At 48.9% G+C, this 14,497-nt stretch overlaps 1 protein-coding gene across 6 annotated transcripts in view; it reads left to right on the top strand.

Annotated features, from left to right (window-relative positions):
* Positions 1–14,497, top strand: part of Plekhm2 (pleckstrin homology and RUN domain containing M2) — a 43,358-nt gene that overhangs the window by 13,649 nt on the left and 15,212 nt on the right. For 2 of the 6 annotated variants that reach the window (XM_087906928.1, XM_087906931.1), the window contains exons 2-5: positions 11,362–11,468; positions 11,640–11,749; positions 12,225–12,324; positions 12,840–12,927. In XM_087906928.1, the coding sequence (XP_087763054.1) occupies positions 11,362–11,468; positions 11,640–11,749; positions 12,225–12,324; positions 12,840–12,927 (405 nt within the window). Of the gene's footprint in view, positions 1–8,198; positions 8,801–10,440; positions 10,462–11,361; positions 11,469–11,639; positions 11,750–12,224; positions 12,325–12,839; positions 12,928–14,497 lie in introns of those variants that run through there. The other 4 variants (XM_087906927.1, XM_087906929.1, XM_087906930.1 and 1 more) reach the window with 4 other exon arrangements.

Here is a 14,497-nt window from a genome sequence, read left to right on the forward strand (position 1 = left end):
CTTACAGTCCCGTTGTCAAGCATACCAGCCCACCTGTGTCTGTCACAAGAGGCCTGCTTTCTTGTTCCACCTGTTTTTCCCGCCATCCTTTTAGCAACACTGGTCAAAGGAGTTTTTTGTATTAGTTGCCAACTGTTCTTGGGTCCCCTCCCTTCCTCTCTGCCTTTTCTCTCGGCTGTCTTATTTTCCTATTATTTTGAACATGTTCTTCTCATCCATAGCAACTTCAGTGTGCATTGCCTATAGCCAATTCTTCCCACAGGACCTGATACCACAATTACCTCCTTTAGCAATTAGTGATAATAGCTGTGATGGAGGAGCATGTCTTTAATTCTATTTCTTGGGAGACTGAGGCAGGTGGATCTCCATGATTTCGAGGCCAGCCTGGCCTCCATAATAAGTTCCAGGTCAGCCAGGGCTACACGAAGAAACCCTGTCTTGGGGAAAACTGGTGGCAAACATCCCTAATGCCATCAGGGCTGGGTTGCAGCTCAGTTGGCCAAGAGCAGGGTTGACGCCCATGAAGTCCTGGGTTCCATACCCAGCACTGCATAAACCAGGCCTAACCAAGCCTGTAATCTCAGCACCCGGGAGTTGGAGGATCAGAAGTTTGTCATCCTGGGCTGCTGGTGTGGGAGAATTGTTTGTATTCTGTCAATCATGTATTTTAGTAAAATGCTGATTGGCCAGGCAGGAAGTATAGGTGGGTCAACCAGACAGGAAGTAGAGGTGGGGCGATGAGAACAAGAGTATTCTGGGAAACATAAAGCCCCCTCCACCACTCCTGCGCAGACCACCTAAGAGGCAGCATGTAACCTGTCCGGCTGAGAAAGGTACTGAGCCCATGTGGCTAACATAGATCAGAATAATGGGTTAAGATAAGTCATAAGAACTAATAAGTAGCCTGACCTAATGGGCCAATCAGTTTATAACCTTATGGAGTCCTGTGTGTGAATTTTCTGGGATTTACTGGCTTGTTGGGGTACTGGGCGGGACAGAAACCCCAACAAGCCAGCCCTCATGTTACAGGCTGCTTAGCAAGTTCAAGACCAGCCTGGGCTACAAGAGACCTTGACTCAAAACAGAAAGATCAAGAACCTGCTGGGTGTTGAGTTCCAATTACTGCAGTCCTTTAGAAACGCCTTGTTTACTCAAAACATGTTCAATGCACTTCCCTGCCCCTCGGTCCAGGGCCGTTCCTATTGCATCTTTTCAGGTCCTTGGCCACTGTGACCCAGGGAACCCATGGTGCCCTCTGTCTGGAAATTCTTTCCCGTGGCTTCTGCAGTATATGCTATCTGATCTGACTTCTGTCACCCTGCTGATCTCAGTCACCAACCCCGTCAGCGGCAGCGCTGTAGCCATGCTGGATCATTTAGTTGCAGTCCTGCTGCGGGACCTCACACCTGCTGTTCCCCTAGCACACTGGCCTTGCATGGAACTTCCTGGGGTTGCTGAAAGAAAGACAGTGTGCGGCCATCTACAAACTCTGCTGTGTTGGTCCCGGAAGGGGCCTGGGTATCGCTGTATTTCTCAAGTTCTCCAAGTGCCCTGTAGAGCGTCCTAGTCGAAGGCTGGCACCCCCTGGGCAATACTCAGGACCTTGCCCTGACCTCAGCATCCAGCATGACAGTCTGTGCATCTCAGCCCATTTCCCCACCACCTCCTGGATAGCTCCCCTTTCACGTCTCGTGGCAGAGTGCCACATGATCTATGAATGGGACCGTTCTGTGGCTGGGACCAGGAAGCCTAGACTCACCATCTCTTCCTTTCCTCATATGTGCGTCTCAGACATGGATGAACCCCTGGACACCACTTTCCGCTCCTTCCTGACCCCTCCTCACTTCCTCCACCACCACGGCTGCCCTGGTGCCATTGCCCTGGTCCCCCCTCCCAACCAAGCAGTAGCCTGTGACACAATTTAACCAAGTCGTCTTCTGCTGCTCAAGCCTTTAGCAGCTTCGCATCAAACTGGAGATGAAGCAGGAAGCCCTTTCATGATTTGGCCCTCAGTTGCCTTTGTGGCCACATCTCATACCACCCCTATCCTCATTTCCTGAGCTCAGCCATATCAACTTCACTATTGCTCCTGCCTCGGGACCTTTGCTCATGTTCTGAGACACGAGCACTCATCCCTTAGAAACCTCAGTGATTGTCCGTCCTTGGAGGGATCGTCCTTGGAGCCATCGTCCCTGGTCCAGAATGAGCATGCCTCATTGCCCTTCTTTGCTTTAAAATAGGATTTATCATCCCCAATGCTGTATCAAATGTATAGTTTCATATAGTTTATCCTTAGCACCAGAATGTAAATGTTCCAGATGCCAGGACTTTATAGATTTCTGTGAAGAATGGGATCTGGGGCTAGGGATGTATTTGGTGTCGTCTGGTTGTTTAGCATGCACAAGGCCCTAGTGTTGAGCCCCGCGCTGCTATATTGGCCTGTGTGGCGTGTGTGTGTGGGTTCATATCCATATATACTAGGTAGTTAGTAGTGTTTACTGATCTGTATGACTCCTGAAGACTTGAGCCACCCACTTGGCCTCTGCTGAACTGACCTTAGGAGACACGGCTCTTCTCACTCACCGCCCGGCTGTCCCAGTGTGTGCTGCTTGCCACCTCTCTCAAGACCTTAGGCCGTGGGCCAGCATCATTTTCTACTCAGAGCTACAGACCCCTTTCTGGCTGTTTACCTCTGTGATAGCTGCTGGATTCTGTCACCGTGACACCAAGGCAGCATAGATAACACACACAGAACGGTGTGTTCTGCCAACTCGGAAACCTTCTGCCTTCGCCCAGGGGAAACCCTCTGATCAGCAGGGTGAGTTCTCCCCAGAAGTGAGGCTCGGGAGACACAAGGAGGGAGTCACAGGTCCGTGGCTTCCAATTGTTCTTGACCGTCATCCAAGAAACAGGCTCAACTCTCCAGGCTTTTAAAGATTTACTTATTTTTATTTTGCATGTGTGAATGCTTTTGTCCACATTTGTGTATGTGCACCACATGTGTGCCAGCTGCTTATGAAGGCCAGAAGAGGGCACTGGGTCCCCTATAACTGCAGTTACAGATGGTCGTGAGCCCCTGAGTGAGCCTAGATCCTCTGCAAGATTGGTCAGTGCTCTTGACCCCTGAGCTGTCTCTCGGGACCTACACTGACTTTTTCTTTCTTGGACTCTCTTAAAATATATTAGAAAATAATTTTCTTTCTTCCCTCTTTCTTCTTCTTCTTTTTTTTGTTTTTTGAGACAGGGTTTCTCTGTGAAACAGTCCTGGCTGTCCTGGAACTCGCTTTGTAGACCAGTCTGGCCTCAAACTCACAGAGATCCACCTGTGCCTCCCAAGTGCTGGGATTAAAGGCGTGTGCCACTGCCACCTGGCTTAGAAGAAAATGTAAACAGAGTCTTCACTTTTGTTTGCTTGCTACGTGTTGGTTTTTGAGGTAAGGGCTGCCTGTGTAGCCTAGGCTAGCTCAGTCTCCAGTGCTGGGGTGACAACGTGCACCACCACACGTGGAACTCTGACGTTCATGCGGGGATTCTGAACCCACGCGTGATGAAAATACTTGCGTTTAAGATCTGGCTGTGCCGATTACTAGCTGTGTGACCTCAGCTGCAATGCACCTGCGAGGATTGAATGGTGTCTCTGAGTCGCTGTCATCAGCATCGCGCCGCTCACACTTGTAAAGCGTCTACAAGGCCCTTTGATTTTTGTTTGGTGTTTTTTGAGACAAGGTTTCTCTGTGTTGTCTTGGCTGTCCTGGAACTCACTCTGTAGACTAGACTGGCCTTGAACTCACACGATCCTGCTGCCTCTGCTTTCAGAGTGCTGGGATGAAGGGAGTGTGCCACCACTGCCTGACTGGCCCTTTGATGACTGAGGTATTACTGTTGTCTGAAGCCTCCTGGAAACCTTTAGAAACCGAGTTTGAAGCAGCTGGGTAACCCATGGTCCCCCAGTGAGAGCAGAGTCAGCATGTAACCTGCATCTGATCCCAGGGCCCATCCCATCTTCTTACCTCTGCGCATAAGGAGCACTCAGTATGTGACGGACAGATCTGATTATAGCTGGTATTAGCATTGTCGACAGATATCGATTGCAACCAGAGTTATTCAGCATAAAAGATGCCAGCTGCACTTATAGGCTGCTCGTTATGTCCCGCCTCCCGCCTCCATCACTCTCGAGTCCTCTTCCACTGTCTGCTGTTCCAGACCTACGGCCGTGGGAGGTGGCTGCCGGCTGCCTCTCCTGACTCGGAGAGCACCTCTGCTGCTTGTTTACCTTTGCGCCCGCTTTGCTGACCAGCTCCAGGCGTATGAACTTGAGCTGCTGACACAGCTACTTGAGCTCTTGCATTATGGATGCACGGGCATTCTGCTTCCTGCTCTTCTCAGGATCTGTGCCTGGCCAAACCCCTTCAGATAACAGAAATTCTAAACCAGCCTAAGGGAGCGAAGGAGATGGCTCAGCTGGTGAAGCGCCTGAGTGCCGATTACAGGACCCACTGAAAAGCTGGACGTGGTGGCTCCCAGCGTAGTTACAGAGCTAGTGGGGCAGAGTCAGGCAGATCTCTGGAGCCTGCTGGCAGCTAGCTTAGCTTAGCCAATTGGGAAACTCCTGGTTCAGAAACTCTGTCTTAAAAAAAAAATAGGTAGGTAGCCTGTCAGAGTGATGCAGGCCTTTCTCCCTGCACTTGGGAGCCAGTGACGGGTGACTCTCTGAGTTTAAGGCCAGCCTGGGCTACACAACAAGTTCCAGGACAGCCAGGACCGACAAGAAAGGTGGGGCTGGGGAGATGGATCAGTGGTTAATAACATTGGTTGTTTTCCCAAAAGTCCTGAGTTCAATTCCCAGCAACCACATCAGACCATCTGTGAGATCTGGTGCCCTCTTCTGGCTTGCAGCGTACATGCAGACAGAACACTATATACATAATAAAAAAAATTTTTTTAAATCTTGAGAAATAATTGCAGAAGATACTCATTGTCAATATCTGCCTCTTTTCCCATGCACACACACAGATGTGCCCACACACACCATATACACACCATGCACACACAAATATGCACACACATATACCATGCACACACAGAGATAGAGATATGCACAGTTATGCATACACATAAACCATGCACACACAGTTATGCACACACATACACCATGCATACACAGAGATACACACACACACACACACACACACACACACACACACTATGTATACGCAGATATTCATACATGTACACCATGCACATACACAGATATGCACATACATGCTGTGATGGTTCATGTTAACTGTCAGTGTGACACAATCTGGAATGAGTTTCAGCAAGGGATTTCCTGAATCGAGGCTGGCCTGTAGGCATGTCTAGAGGATGGTCTTGGTTATGTTAGTTGATGTAGGAAGAGCCGGCCCACTGTGAGCAGCACCATTCCTTAAGCTGGGAGGGGGGGGACGACACACGACCTGAGCTATGTACGTGGACTGAGCTCAGCTAGCATGCACACGTTTGTGTCTCTCTGCTAGTGACTGGGGATGTGATTGTGATAGGTCACGTTCTGCTGCTTGGTTTCCCCCACCATGAAGGTCTATGACCTGGAATTGTGAGCGAAGACAAACCCTTTCTTCCTAAGCTCACTTTTGTCAACATAACGTGTCACACCAACAGAAATGAAACTAGGGCACGTGCACACAAATTAATTTTTTTTAAAAAGAATGCCTGAAGAGTAGGAACCACTGCTAATAGAATAGTTACTGAGGGCGGAAGTGTGTATTTAGCCAGGTGCTACGCCATTGGTATGACGGACGGAGAATCCGGCTTCATTGTTATTGGTCATCTCAGCTAATGTTTTCTTGCCACATGCTGCTCGCCAGCTGTGCTGGGCCTCTAAGCCAGCAGCAGCCAGCAGGACAGCCTGCCGTGACGTCCAGGGCAGAGCTGCTTGCTCTGGTGACTGCTGAACCCTTGGAATATGGCTGGTGCTAATAGAGTGGGCATTCTCTTGTTGTTTAAGTTAGCTTCGATTTTGTTTTGCTTTTAAAAATGTGCATTATGTCTGGTTCTGGGGACTGAGCTCAGGCCGTGTGCTTTCTAAGTAAGTGCAGCCACATTAACTTAATTTAACGCCTTGCAACCACACAAGGCTAGCAGGTCCTGTACTGGACAGCTCGGCTCTAAAAGTCCCTTTAGTTCATTTTAAAGGGGAGGGAAAATGAGTAGGAAAGTCGAGGAACTTTCTGAGGGTGTGCAGCTGTGCACGGTGCCAGGCTTAACACTCGCTTCCTGCCGCAGTCCTCCGCGCCATCGCGTTTGCCTTCCTACAGTTTACTTTTTACTTTATTTTGCAGGTGTGTGTTGGGGTGCACACGTTGTGGCAAATGTCTAGAGTTTAGAGGACGATTTGTGAGAGTCGGTTCTCTCTGCCCACCTTGTGGGCTCCAGGGATTGAGATCAGGTCATCAGGCTTGGACGCCGAGCTCTCTCACTGGCCGTGATGTCCTTTTAAATGGTTTTGTGGTTGCAGACTGCTCTCTGAGTCATGATGTCATGTGTAGATTTGCAACTCACCTTGATATGTGCAAGACATACCTGAAGACAGCTGTCAGAGGGCATAAGGGTGGAGCCTGTATTCTTCCATGGAAACAGTCTCTGGGTTCAGCCTAATTCTATTGTAAATCCAAGAGTGGAGTGGGGGCTGCTGGAGAGATGGCTCAGCAATTAAGAGCAGTGGCTGCTCTTCCAGAGGTTCTGAGTTCAATTCCTAGCACCCACGTGATGGCTCACAAAAATCTGTACAATTGATATGCAGGCAAAACACCCATACACATAAAATTTTTTTTGGTTTTTTGAGACAGAGTATCTCTGTGTAGTCCTGGCTGTCCTGGAACTCATTCTGTAGACCAGGCTGACTTCAGACTCTGAGATCCTCCTACCTCTGCCTTCCCTCCCAAGTACTGGGATTAAAAGCATGCACCACCACTGCCCGACATAAAATAATTTAAAAAGAAATTGAAAATGGAATGGTGGTGAGCTTTGATTTGTTAAAGGAAGCCTTGGGGTCAGCAAAGTAGTTGAGCATGTAAAAGGTAAAAAGGTGTTTGCCACCAAACCTGATGACCTGGGTTCGATCCCCAGATCGAATCATGGGGTGAGAGGAGAAACCCAACTCCTGTAAGTTGTCTTCTGACCTCCACGTGTGCACTGTGGCATGTACATACATGCCCCCAATAAGTAAAAAAAATGTAAAGGGGGGCTGGAGTAACAATTTTGGAAAAGAATAGTTGGGTGGGGGCTAGGTGGACTTCTGCCCATATCCAAGTGCTGAGTATCGGGGAAATAATTACCCTGGTGGAAACAGGACAGACAGGGAAACAGACGACAGACTAATGACGCAAAAGAGTCGAGAAAGGGCACACTGACTCATGGATAAGGTGCAAAGAGGCTGGGCCATGAGAAAATGGGTCACCAGTCCAGAACTAACACAGGTGGCCCTCAGCTTCATGCTCAAAGAGTAAACACAGAAGATGAAGGGCAGGAATAGGGTGATGAGCGACAGAACTTTCCAGAAGATGTGCCTTGCCTAGTGCGGACCCATGTGTCAGTCCCTCTAAGCATATAAGGTAAAGGGGGGGCTAGGAGGAGAGCTGAGCTGAGCAGCCGCAAGAACCTGACTTCAGATCCCAGCACTCACTGGGATCCAAAAGCACTCACTGGGATTCCCAAAGCTGGGCATTGCTCACACCTACCTTTAACACCACTGCTCTTGGGATCAGAGGCAGGGGGATTGCTGGGGCTGGCTGCTGTTAGCACAGCCTGAGCACATGAGCTCAGAGTTCAGGGAGGGACCCTGCCTTTGAGGAACAGGGTAGAGGTGGAAGAGGAGGACACACAACAGTTTTCTCTGGAAGAGCATAGGCACACACGTGTGTGAGTACATACACCACACACATATGCAACATATCCACACACAGAGCAAAATAAAACCCTAAAGACATAAAAGATAAAGATACTTCTTTTGTAATAGAGTGGAGGAGAAACAAGAACCTTTAAAGGAAATGATTGATAAATTTGACTGTAAAAACGAATATTTTCTCAATAAGGGAAAAAAAAACCACTGGGGACAAGAGTACATAACACAGAACTGCAAGGAACCAATAAAAATGCCAGGTGGTGGTATTGGCACTCAAATTGAAGACCAGATATTAATCCACACAACTTCAAACACCTGATTTTTGACAAAGAAGCAAAAAACATCAAATGGAAAAAAGAAAACATATTTAACAAATGGTGCTGGCATAACTGGATATCAACATGTAGAAGAATGAAAAATAGACCCATATCTATCACCATGCACAAAACTCAGGTCCAAATGGATAAAAGACCTCAACATAAAGCCAGCCACACTGGACCTCATGGAAGAGAAAGTGGGAAGTACACTTGAACACTTTGGCAGAGGAGACCACTTCCTAACTATAACCCCAGTGGCACAGACACCGAGATAAACAATAAATGGGACCTCCTGAAACTGAAAAGCTTCTGTAAAGCAAAAGACATGGTCAATAAAACAAAATGACAGCTTACAGAATGGGAAAAGATCTTCATTAACCCCACATCAGACAGAGGTCTGATCTCTAATACAAAGAACTCAAGAAATTGATTATCAAAAGAACAAATAATCCAATAAAACAATGGAGTACAAACCTAAACAGAGGAATTTTAAATGGCTGAAAGACACTTAAGGGAATGCTCAACATCCTTAGTCATCGGAGAAATGCAAATCAAAACAACTCTGAGATTCCATCTTACATCTGTAAGAATGGCCAAGATCAAAAACACTGATGACAACTTATACTGGATAGATTGTGGGGAAAGGGAACACTTCTGCATTGCTGGTGGGAATGCAGACTGGTACAACCCCTTTGCATGTCAGTGTGGTGACTTCTCAGAAAATTAGGAAACAACCTTCCTCAAGATCCAGCTTTTGGGTATATATCCAAAGGATGCTCAATTGTGCCACAAGGACATGTGCTCAACTATGTTCGTAGCAGCATTGTTTGTCATAGCCAGAATCTGGAAATAACCTAAATGCCCCTTGACCAAAGAATGGATAAGGAAAATGTGGTACATTTACACAATGGAGTACTACACAGCAATAAATAAATAAATAAATAAATAAATAAATAACATCTTGAAATTTTCAGGCAAATGGATGGAGTTAGAAAACATCATATTGAGTGAGGTAATTCAGACCCAGAAAGACAATTATCATATGTACTCACTCATAAGTGGTTTTTAAACATAAAGCAAAGAAAACCAGCCTACAAATCATAATCCTAGAGAACCTAGACAACAATGAGAACCCTAAGAGAGACATAAATAGATCTAATCTACATGGGAAGTAGAAAAAGACAAGATCTCCTGAGTAAATTGGGAGCATGGGGACCTTGGGAGAGGGTTAAAGGGGAGGGGAAAGGCAGGGAGGGGAGCAAAGAAAAATGTAGAACTCAGTAAAAAATCAATTAAAAAAAAAAAGCCAGGCGGTGGAGGCACACGCCTTTAGTTCCAAAGCCAGGGGCAGATGGAACTCTGTGAGTTTGAGGCCAGCCTGGTCTACGAAGCAAGTTCCAGGACAGCCAGGGCTGCACCTTAAGACCTTGTCAATAATAGCAATAATATGCTTTTTAAAGACAAGCAGACCAGGTGTGGTGCTACACATCTGGAATCCCAGCACTTGGGAGGCTGAAGCAGGAGGACCATGAATTTGAGACCAGGTCAGAGAGGGTGAGAGTATAGTGTGTCACTGACGGGACAGTGTGATGTTACACTGAAGTGTGCAAGAGTGCCTTCAGGGCCTGGGGCGATGGCCAAGAGGGTAAGAGCCCTGGCTGCTCTTGCAGAGGACCTCGGTTCAATGCCCAGCACCCACATGGCCGCTTAGAGCATCTGTAACTTCAGTGTCAGGGGATCCGATGCCCTCTTCTGGCCATGCTGGGCACCAGACATGCATGTGGTGCACAGACATACATATAAATAACACACTCATATACGTAAAATAAATAATACTTTTTTTTTTCAAGACAGGGTTTCTCTGGAGCTTTGGAGCCTGTCCTGGAACTTGCTTTGTAGACCAGGCTGGCCTCGAACTCACAGAAATCTGCCTGTCTCTGCCTCACAAGTGCTGGGATTAAAGGTGTGTGTCACCACCACACAGCAAATAATACAAATTTTTAGATAGCCAATTGGAAGTCATTTAAAACAAAAGCCCCAGACGCCTCCAGCCATCGCCAGCAGGCCAGCTGTGCAGCATTGTGGGTGTAGTCCCTCTGGCTGCTCCAGGAGGCTCCTCCCTCTGCTCCTGCCTGCGTGACAAGTGAGCTGACCCTTTGGGACTGAACTCTGTCCCTGGTCAGCCAGGCGGCTGGGCTTGCTCTGGTCACAGAGAAGAGACTATTCTTGTGTGGGAGCTGAATGGTAGGCATCCCTCCAAGAGCACATGCTCCCTGGTGTGGCTGACTCTTCTCGGCTGTTGCGGCCATCTCTATCTCTGCTTCCAGAGAATACTTGAGAATACAGTTGTCCTGCAGGCTTAAACCCTACCCCGGGGCTCGGGGATCTATGCCCCTTTCTTGCCTTTGCCATCTGGGCCACTGGAAAGACAACAGGAGTGAAGGGTTCTGATCTAGTTGCGTAGAACTCAGCCACCTGTGTCAGCCTGGTGAGCTGGGGGTTCTTCAGGGAACCTCATCTGCGATCTCAAACTTCCCCCGCTTGTCTGTCCCTCTCTCTGTTTCCCCCCCCCTCCCTTCCCCTTCTTCTTTTTTTGTCCCTGTCTCCAGCCCTGGGAACAATGTCTTTCTTGGCATAGGGCTTGACATGAGCCTGGCACACACCTAGATCTGGCCCATGTCAGCCTCTGGCAGGAAGGTCATCAGAGCAGGTGTTCTGGTCTTCCAGACCTCAGTGTGTACAGGGACAGCTCCAAGCAGGCCTACACAGTAAATGCATGATTTTTTTAAAACGGGGGTTGATTGGGAATCTTTTTCAGATGCCTCCCGGCCTTACCAACAGGCTGTGTGTCTGTGTGTGTGTGTCTGTGTGTGTGTACCTGTGCATGCTTGACTTACATAGATGCCATTGTATTTGGTGCCCAGGCAGCAAGTGCAGCCTATGGCCCTGCCCCAAAGCTTGGTACCACCCAACACTTGTACAGGCCGCACACGGCTGTCTTTGCAGAATCCTTCCTGAGAGCCTTTGCCCTCTACCTCCTGGGCAAAGTGCTTAGCAGGGCAGTTGGAAGCCAGCTCTGCTGGCCATTCCAGGGTACCCTATGCCTGGAACTTTCCTCAGCAACATTATTTCTCTTCCTTCTAGCTGCAGAGCTACTTTGCAGCGTGTGAAGACGAGACCCCTGCTATCCGGAACCATGACAAGGTCTTGCAACGCCTGTGTGAGCACCTGGACCATGCCCTGCTGTACGGGTGAGTGCAGGCTGCTCTTGGGGCTGATGGAGCCAGGTGTGGGGACCCAGATGCCCCGCAGCGAGGCATTCCCGTCCTTGTCTGCCTCTGTCCTGGGGTGCGGATGGAAGGAAAGCAGCTGGTGGCCCAAGGCAGTCCTTCCTAGGCCCAGCTGCTGTCCTGGCCCTACAGATTGCAAGACCTCTCCTCCGGCTACTGGGTGCTTGTGGTCCATTTCACCCGCAGAGAGGCCATCAAGCAGATCGAGGTGTTACAGCACGTGGCCACCAACCTGGGGCGCAGTGAGTAGAACCAGGGGCCAGCTGTGCTCTCCCTGTGGGGAGCCTGTGGCTCAGGTCCAGCCCAGGTCAGCCTGAGGCAGCTGTCTGCTTTGTAGTGTCAAGTGGCGGTGGCGGGTCAAATGCTAGCGCCTTCCACAAAGCCTCACTTTTTCCCTGTGCATGTGACAGTGTGTGGGTGTGTCATTGATGAAGTGAAGGGGAACATGATCCACAAGAAAACTGGACTCCTTTAGAGTCCCAGGCCAAGAGCATGAGAGAAGTGTGTTAGGCCGCAAGGTCGCAGGGTCGGGGCAATGTCCTTGAATAGCTCAAAAAAGCACCGCCCACCAAGCACCATCTTGCCTTCTGCACTCTGGCTGACCACAAGCTCGGGCCTGGCCTACAGGCTGTGGGGCTACCTAGTTCTTCACAGGCCTTTGTTTGGCAGATGAAAAGCAGCTGCTCAGCAGCTGAGTTACTCCTGCCTTCTCCGTAGGCCGCGCCTGGCTCTACCTGGCTCTCAATGAGAACTCCCTGGAGAGTTACCTGCGACTGTTCCAGGAGAACCTGGGCCTGCTGCAGAAGTACTATGTCAGGTGAGTGTTTGGAACACTCCTATTTCTTGCCGGGCCCCTAGCTCCCTCACCCTCTACCTAACACCGCCTGTCACACAGAGACAGAGGCCTAGCTTGATATCACACACCAAGGGCCTGACAGTGATGGCAGAGAGCCTTGGGGTCTTGCTGGCAGTCTGGTGGCTTCCTCCAGGAGAGTTCAGAGTTTTCCCCCAGAGTCCCAGCCGGGCTCTGTAAACAGTCTGGTGTCTGCCCTAGCCCCAGGCTGACCAAATGCCCAGTGTTTGCCTTCCCCCTTTGCTGGGGACACTCCAGGGACAGAGTGTTCATAGCAGCCACTGATCTCCAGGCCCATCTCTGGAGACGCTGGTATGCTTCACAGCCAGAAAGAGACCAGGCCTGGCGGAGCGAGCTGGGTTCCCTCCAGGGATGGGCTGTCATCCATCCAATTTCAACACTGTAGGCTTTCTGGGGAGGTTCAGCCAGGCTGATGACCAGCTCAGAAATCCCCAGGTTGCTTTTTGTGTGTCTGGCAGGAATGCCCTGGTCTGCAGTCACGATCACCTGACTCTTTTTCTGACCTTGGTGTCTGGGCTGGAGTTTATTCGGTTTGACCTGGATCTGGTGAGACACCTGGGCTCTGGGTACTGGAGAGGGAGGAGAAGGGGTGGGGGAGGACTTCATTTTTCTAGTCTGGAGCTTGTTGGGTGTGGCTGAACTTGGCAACACCTGTCTCTTCAGATAAAGGGCACCTTTAAGGTCCATGGCTTACTCACGGCCCTGCTTCAGCATCTTCCGGCCTCTCTGCACAATGTGGAAACACCACCTTGCCTCAAGTGTCTTAGCTCAGAAGGACTTCCCTTTGTGTTTGAGACTTGAGTGTCTGAGAGGTCCAAGACAAATTCCTGCAACCCTGACAAGTGTCCTTAGCTCTGCTTTCCCGCAGGAGCTCTCAACCCCACTTCAAATTCCCATCCATACACTGGATAGACCCTCCCATGGTCACGGAGCTCACTTTCTAAGACTCTACCCCACTCCATCTCTAAAATCACAGATGGTACCAAACTCTGTATGTGCTGTGGGTTTTCATCTGTAATGAAGGGATGACTCGGTTGTTAAGAGCATGTACTTGCAGAGAGCCTGAGTTTAGTTACCAACACCTTTGTATGACAGGCAGCTCACAACCACCTGTAACCTCAGTGCCAGGAGAATCTGATGCCCTCTTCTGGCCCCTGAGGGTATTGCACTCACAAGTGCACATTACCTGACACAGACACATATCAACACTTAAACTATAAAACCTTAAATCCGGTAGTGGTGATGCACTCAGGAGGCAGAGACAGGCAAATCTCTTGAGTTCAAGGCCAGCCAGGGCTACACAGAAAAACCCGCCCTAGAACAAACAAACAAACAAAAAAGCAAAATTAAACTAAAAAACTATTCTCTGTAAGAGATAACAACAATAGTAGCAAAGCAGGATAATTATAAGAATTTTGTTTTAGATTTTTAAAAAAACTTAAGAGTTGTATAGGAGAGTCAGGAGGATCCTGAGTTCAAAGTCACCCTTAGCTGTGTAGCAAAGTCAAGCCCAGCCTGAGATTCGTAAAACCCTATTGGAAATACAACAACAAAAACCGGGGCCAGCTGGGTGGTGGTGGCGCACGCCTTTAATTCCAGCACTCGGGAGGCAGAGGGAGGTGGATCTCTGTGAGGTTGAGGCCAGCCTGGTCTACAGAGCTAGTTCCAGGAAAGCTAGGGCTGCACAGGGAAACCCTGTCTCCACAAAACAGAAACAGAAAAGGGGGGACAGTAATTTGGCTCAGTGGGTGAAAACACTTGACACACAAACCTGCCCACCCAAGTTCAGTACCCAGACCCTACATAAAAATGGGAGGAGAGAAGCAACTCTTCAAAGTTGCCCTCTGACCTCCACACAAATCCTGTGGCATGTATATGTTCCCCCAACCACAACTACCACACACACACATCATGCACACAAAATAATAAAAGATAAATGATAAATAATTTGTTGTTGAGACATGATCTCACTAAGTTCTCCTGGCTGACCTGGACTCATAGAGATCCACCTGCCTCTGCCTTTCAAGTCCTGGGATTAAAGGCACATACTACATGCCTAGCTCAAAAAATTTTTGAAAATATATCAGTTTTTATTTCTGAAGGTTCTCATTTAATA

This window comes from Myodes glareolus, chromosome 6 (assembly GCF_982192425.1).
Source record: "Myodes glareolus chromosome 6, mMyoGla1.1, whole genome shotgun sequence".
NCBI lineage: Eukaryota > Metazoa > Chordata > Mammalia > Rodentia > Cricetidae > Myodes > Myodes glareolus.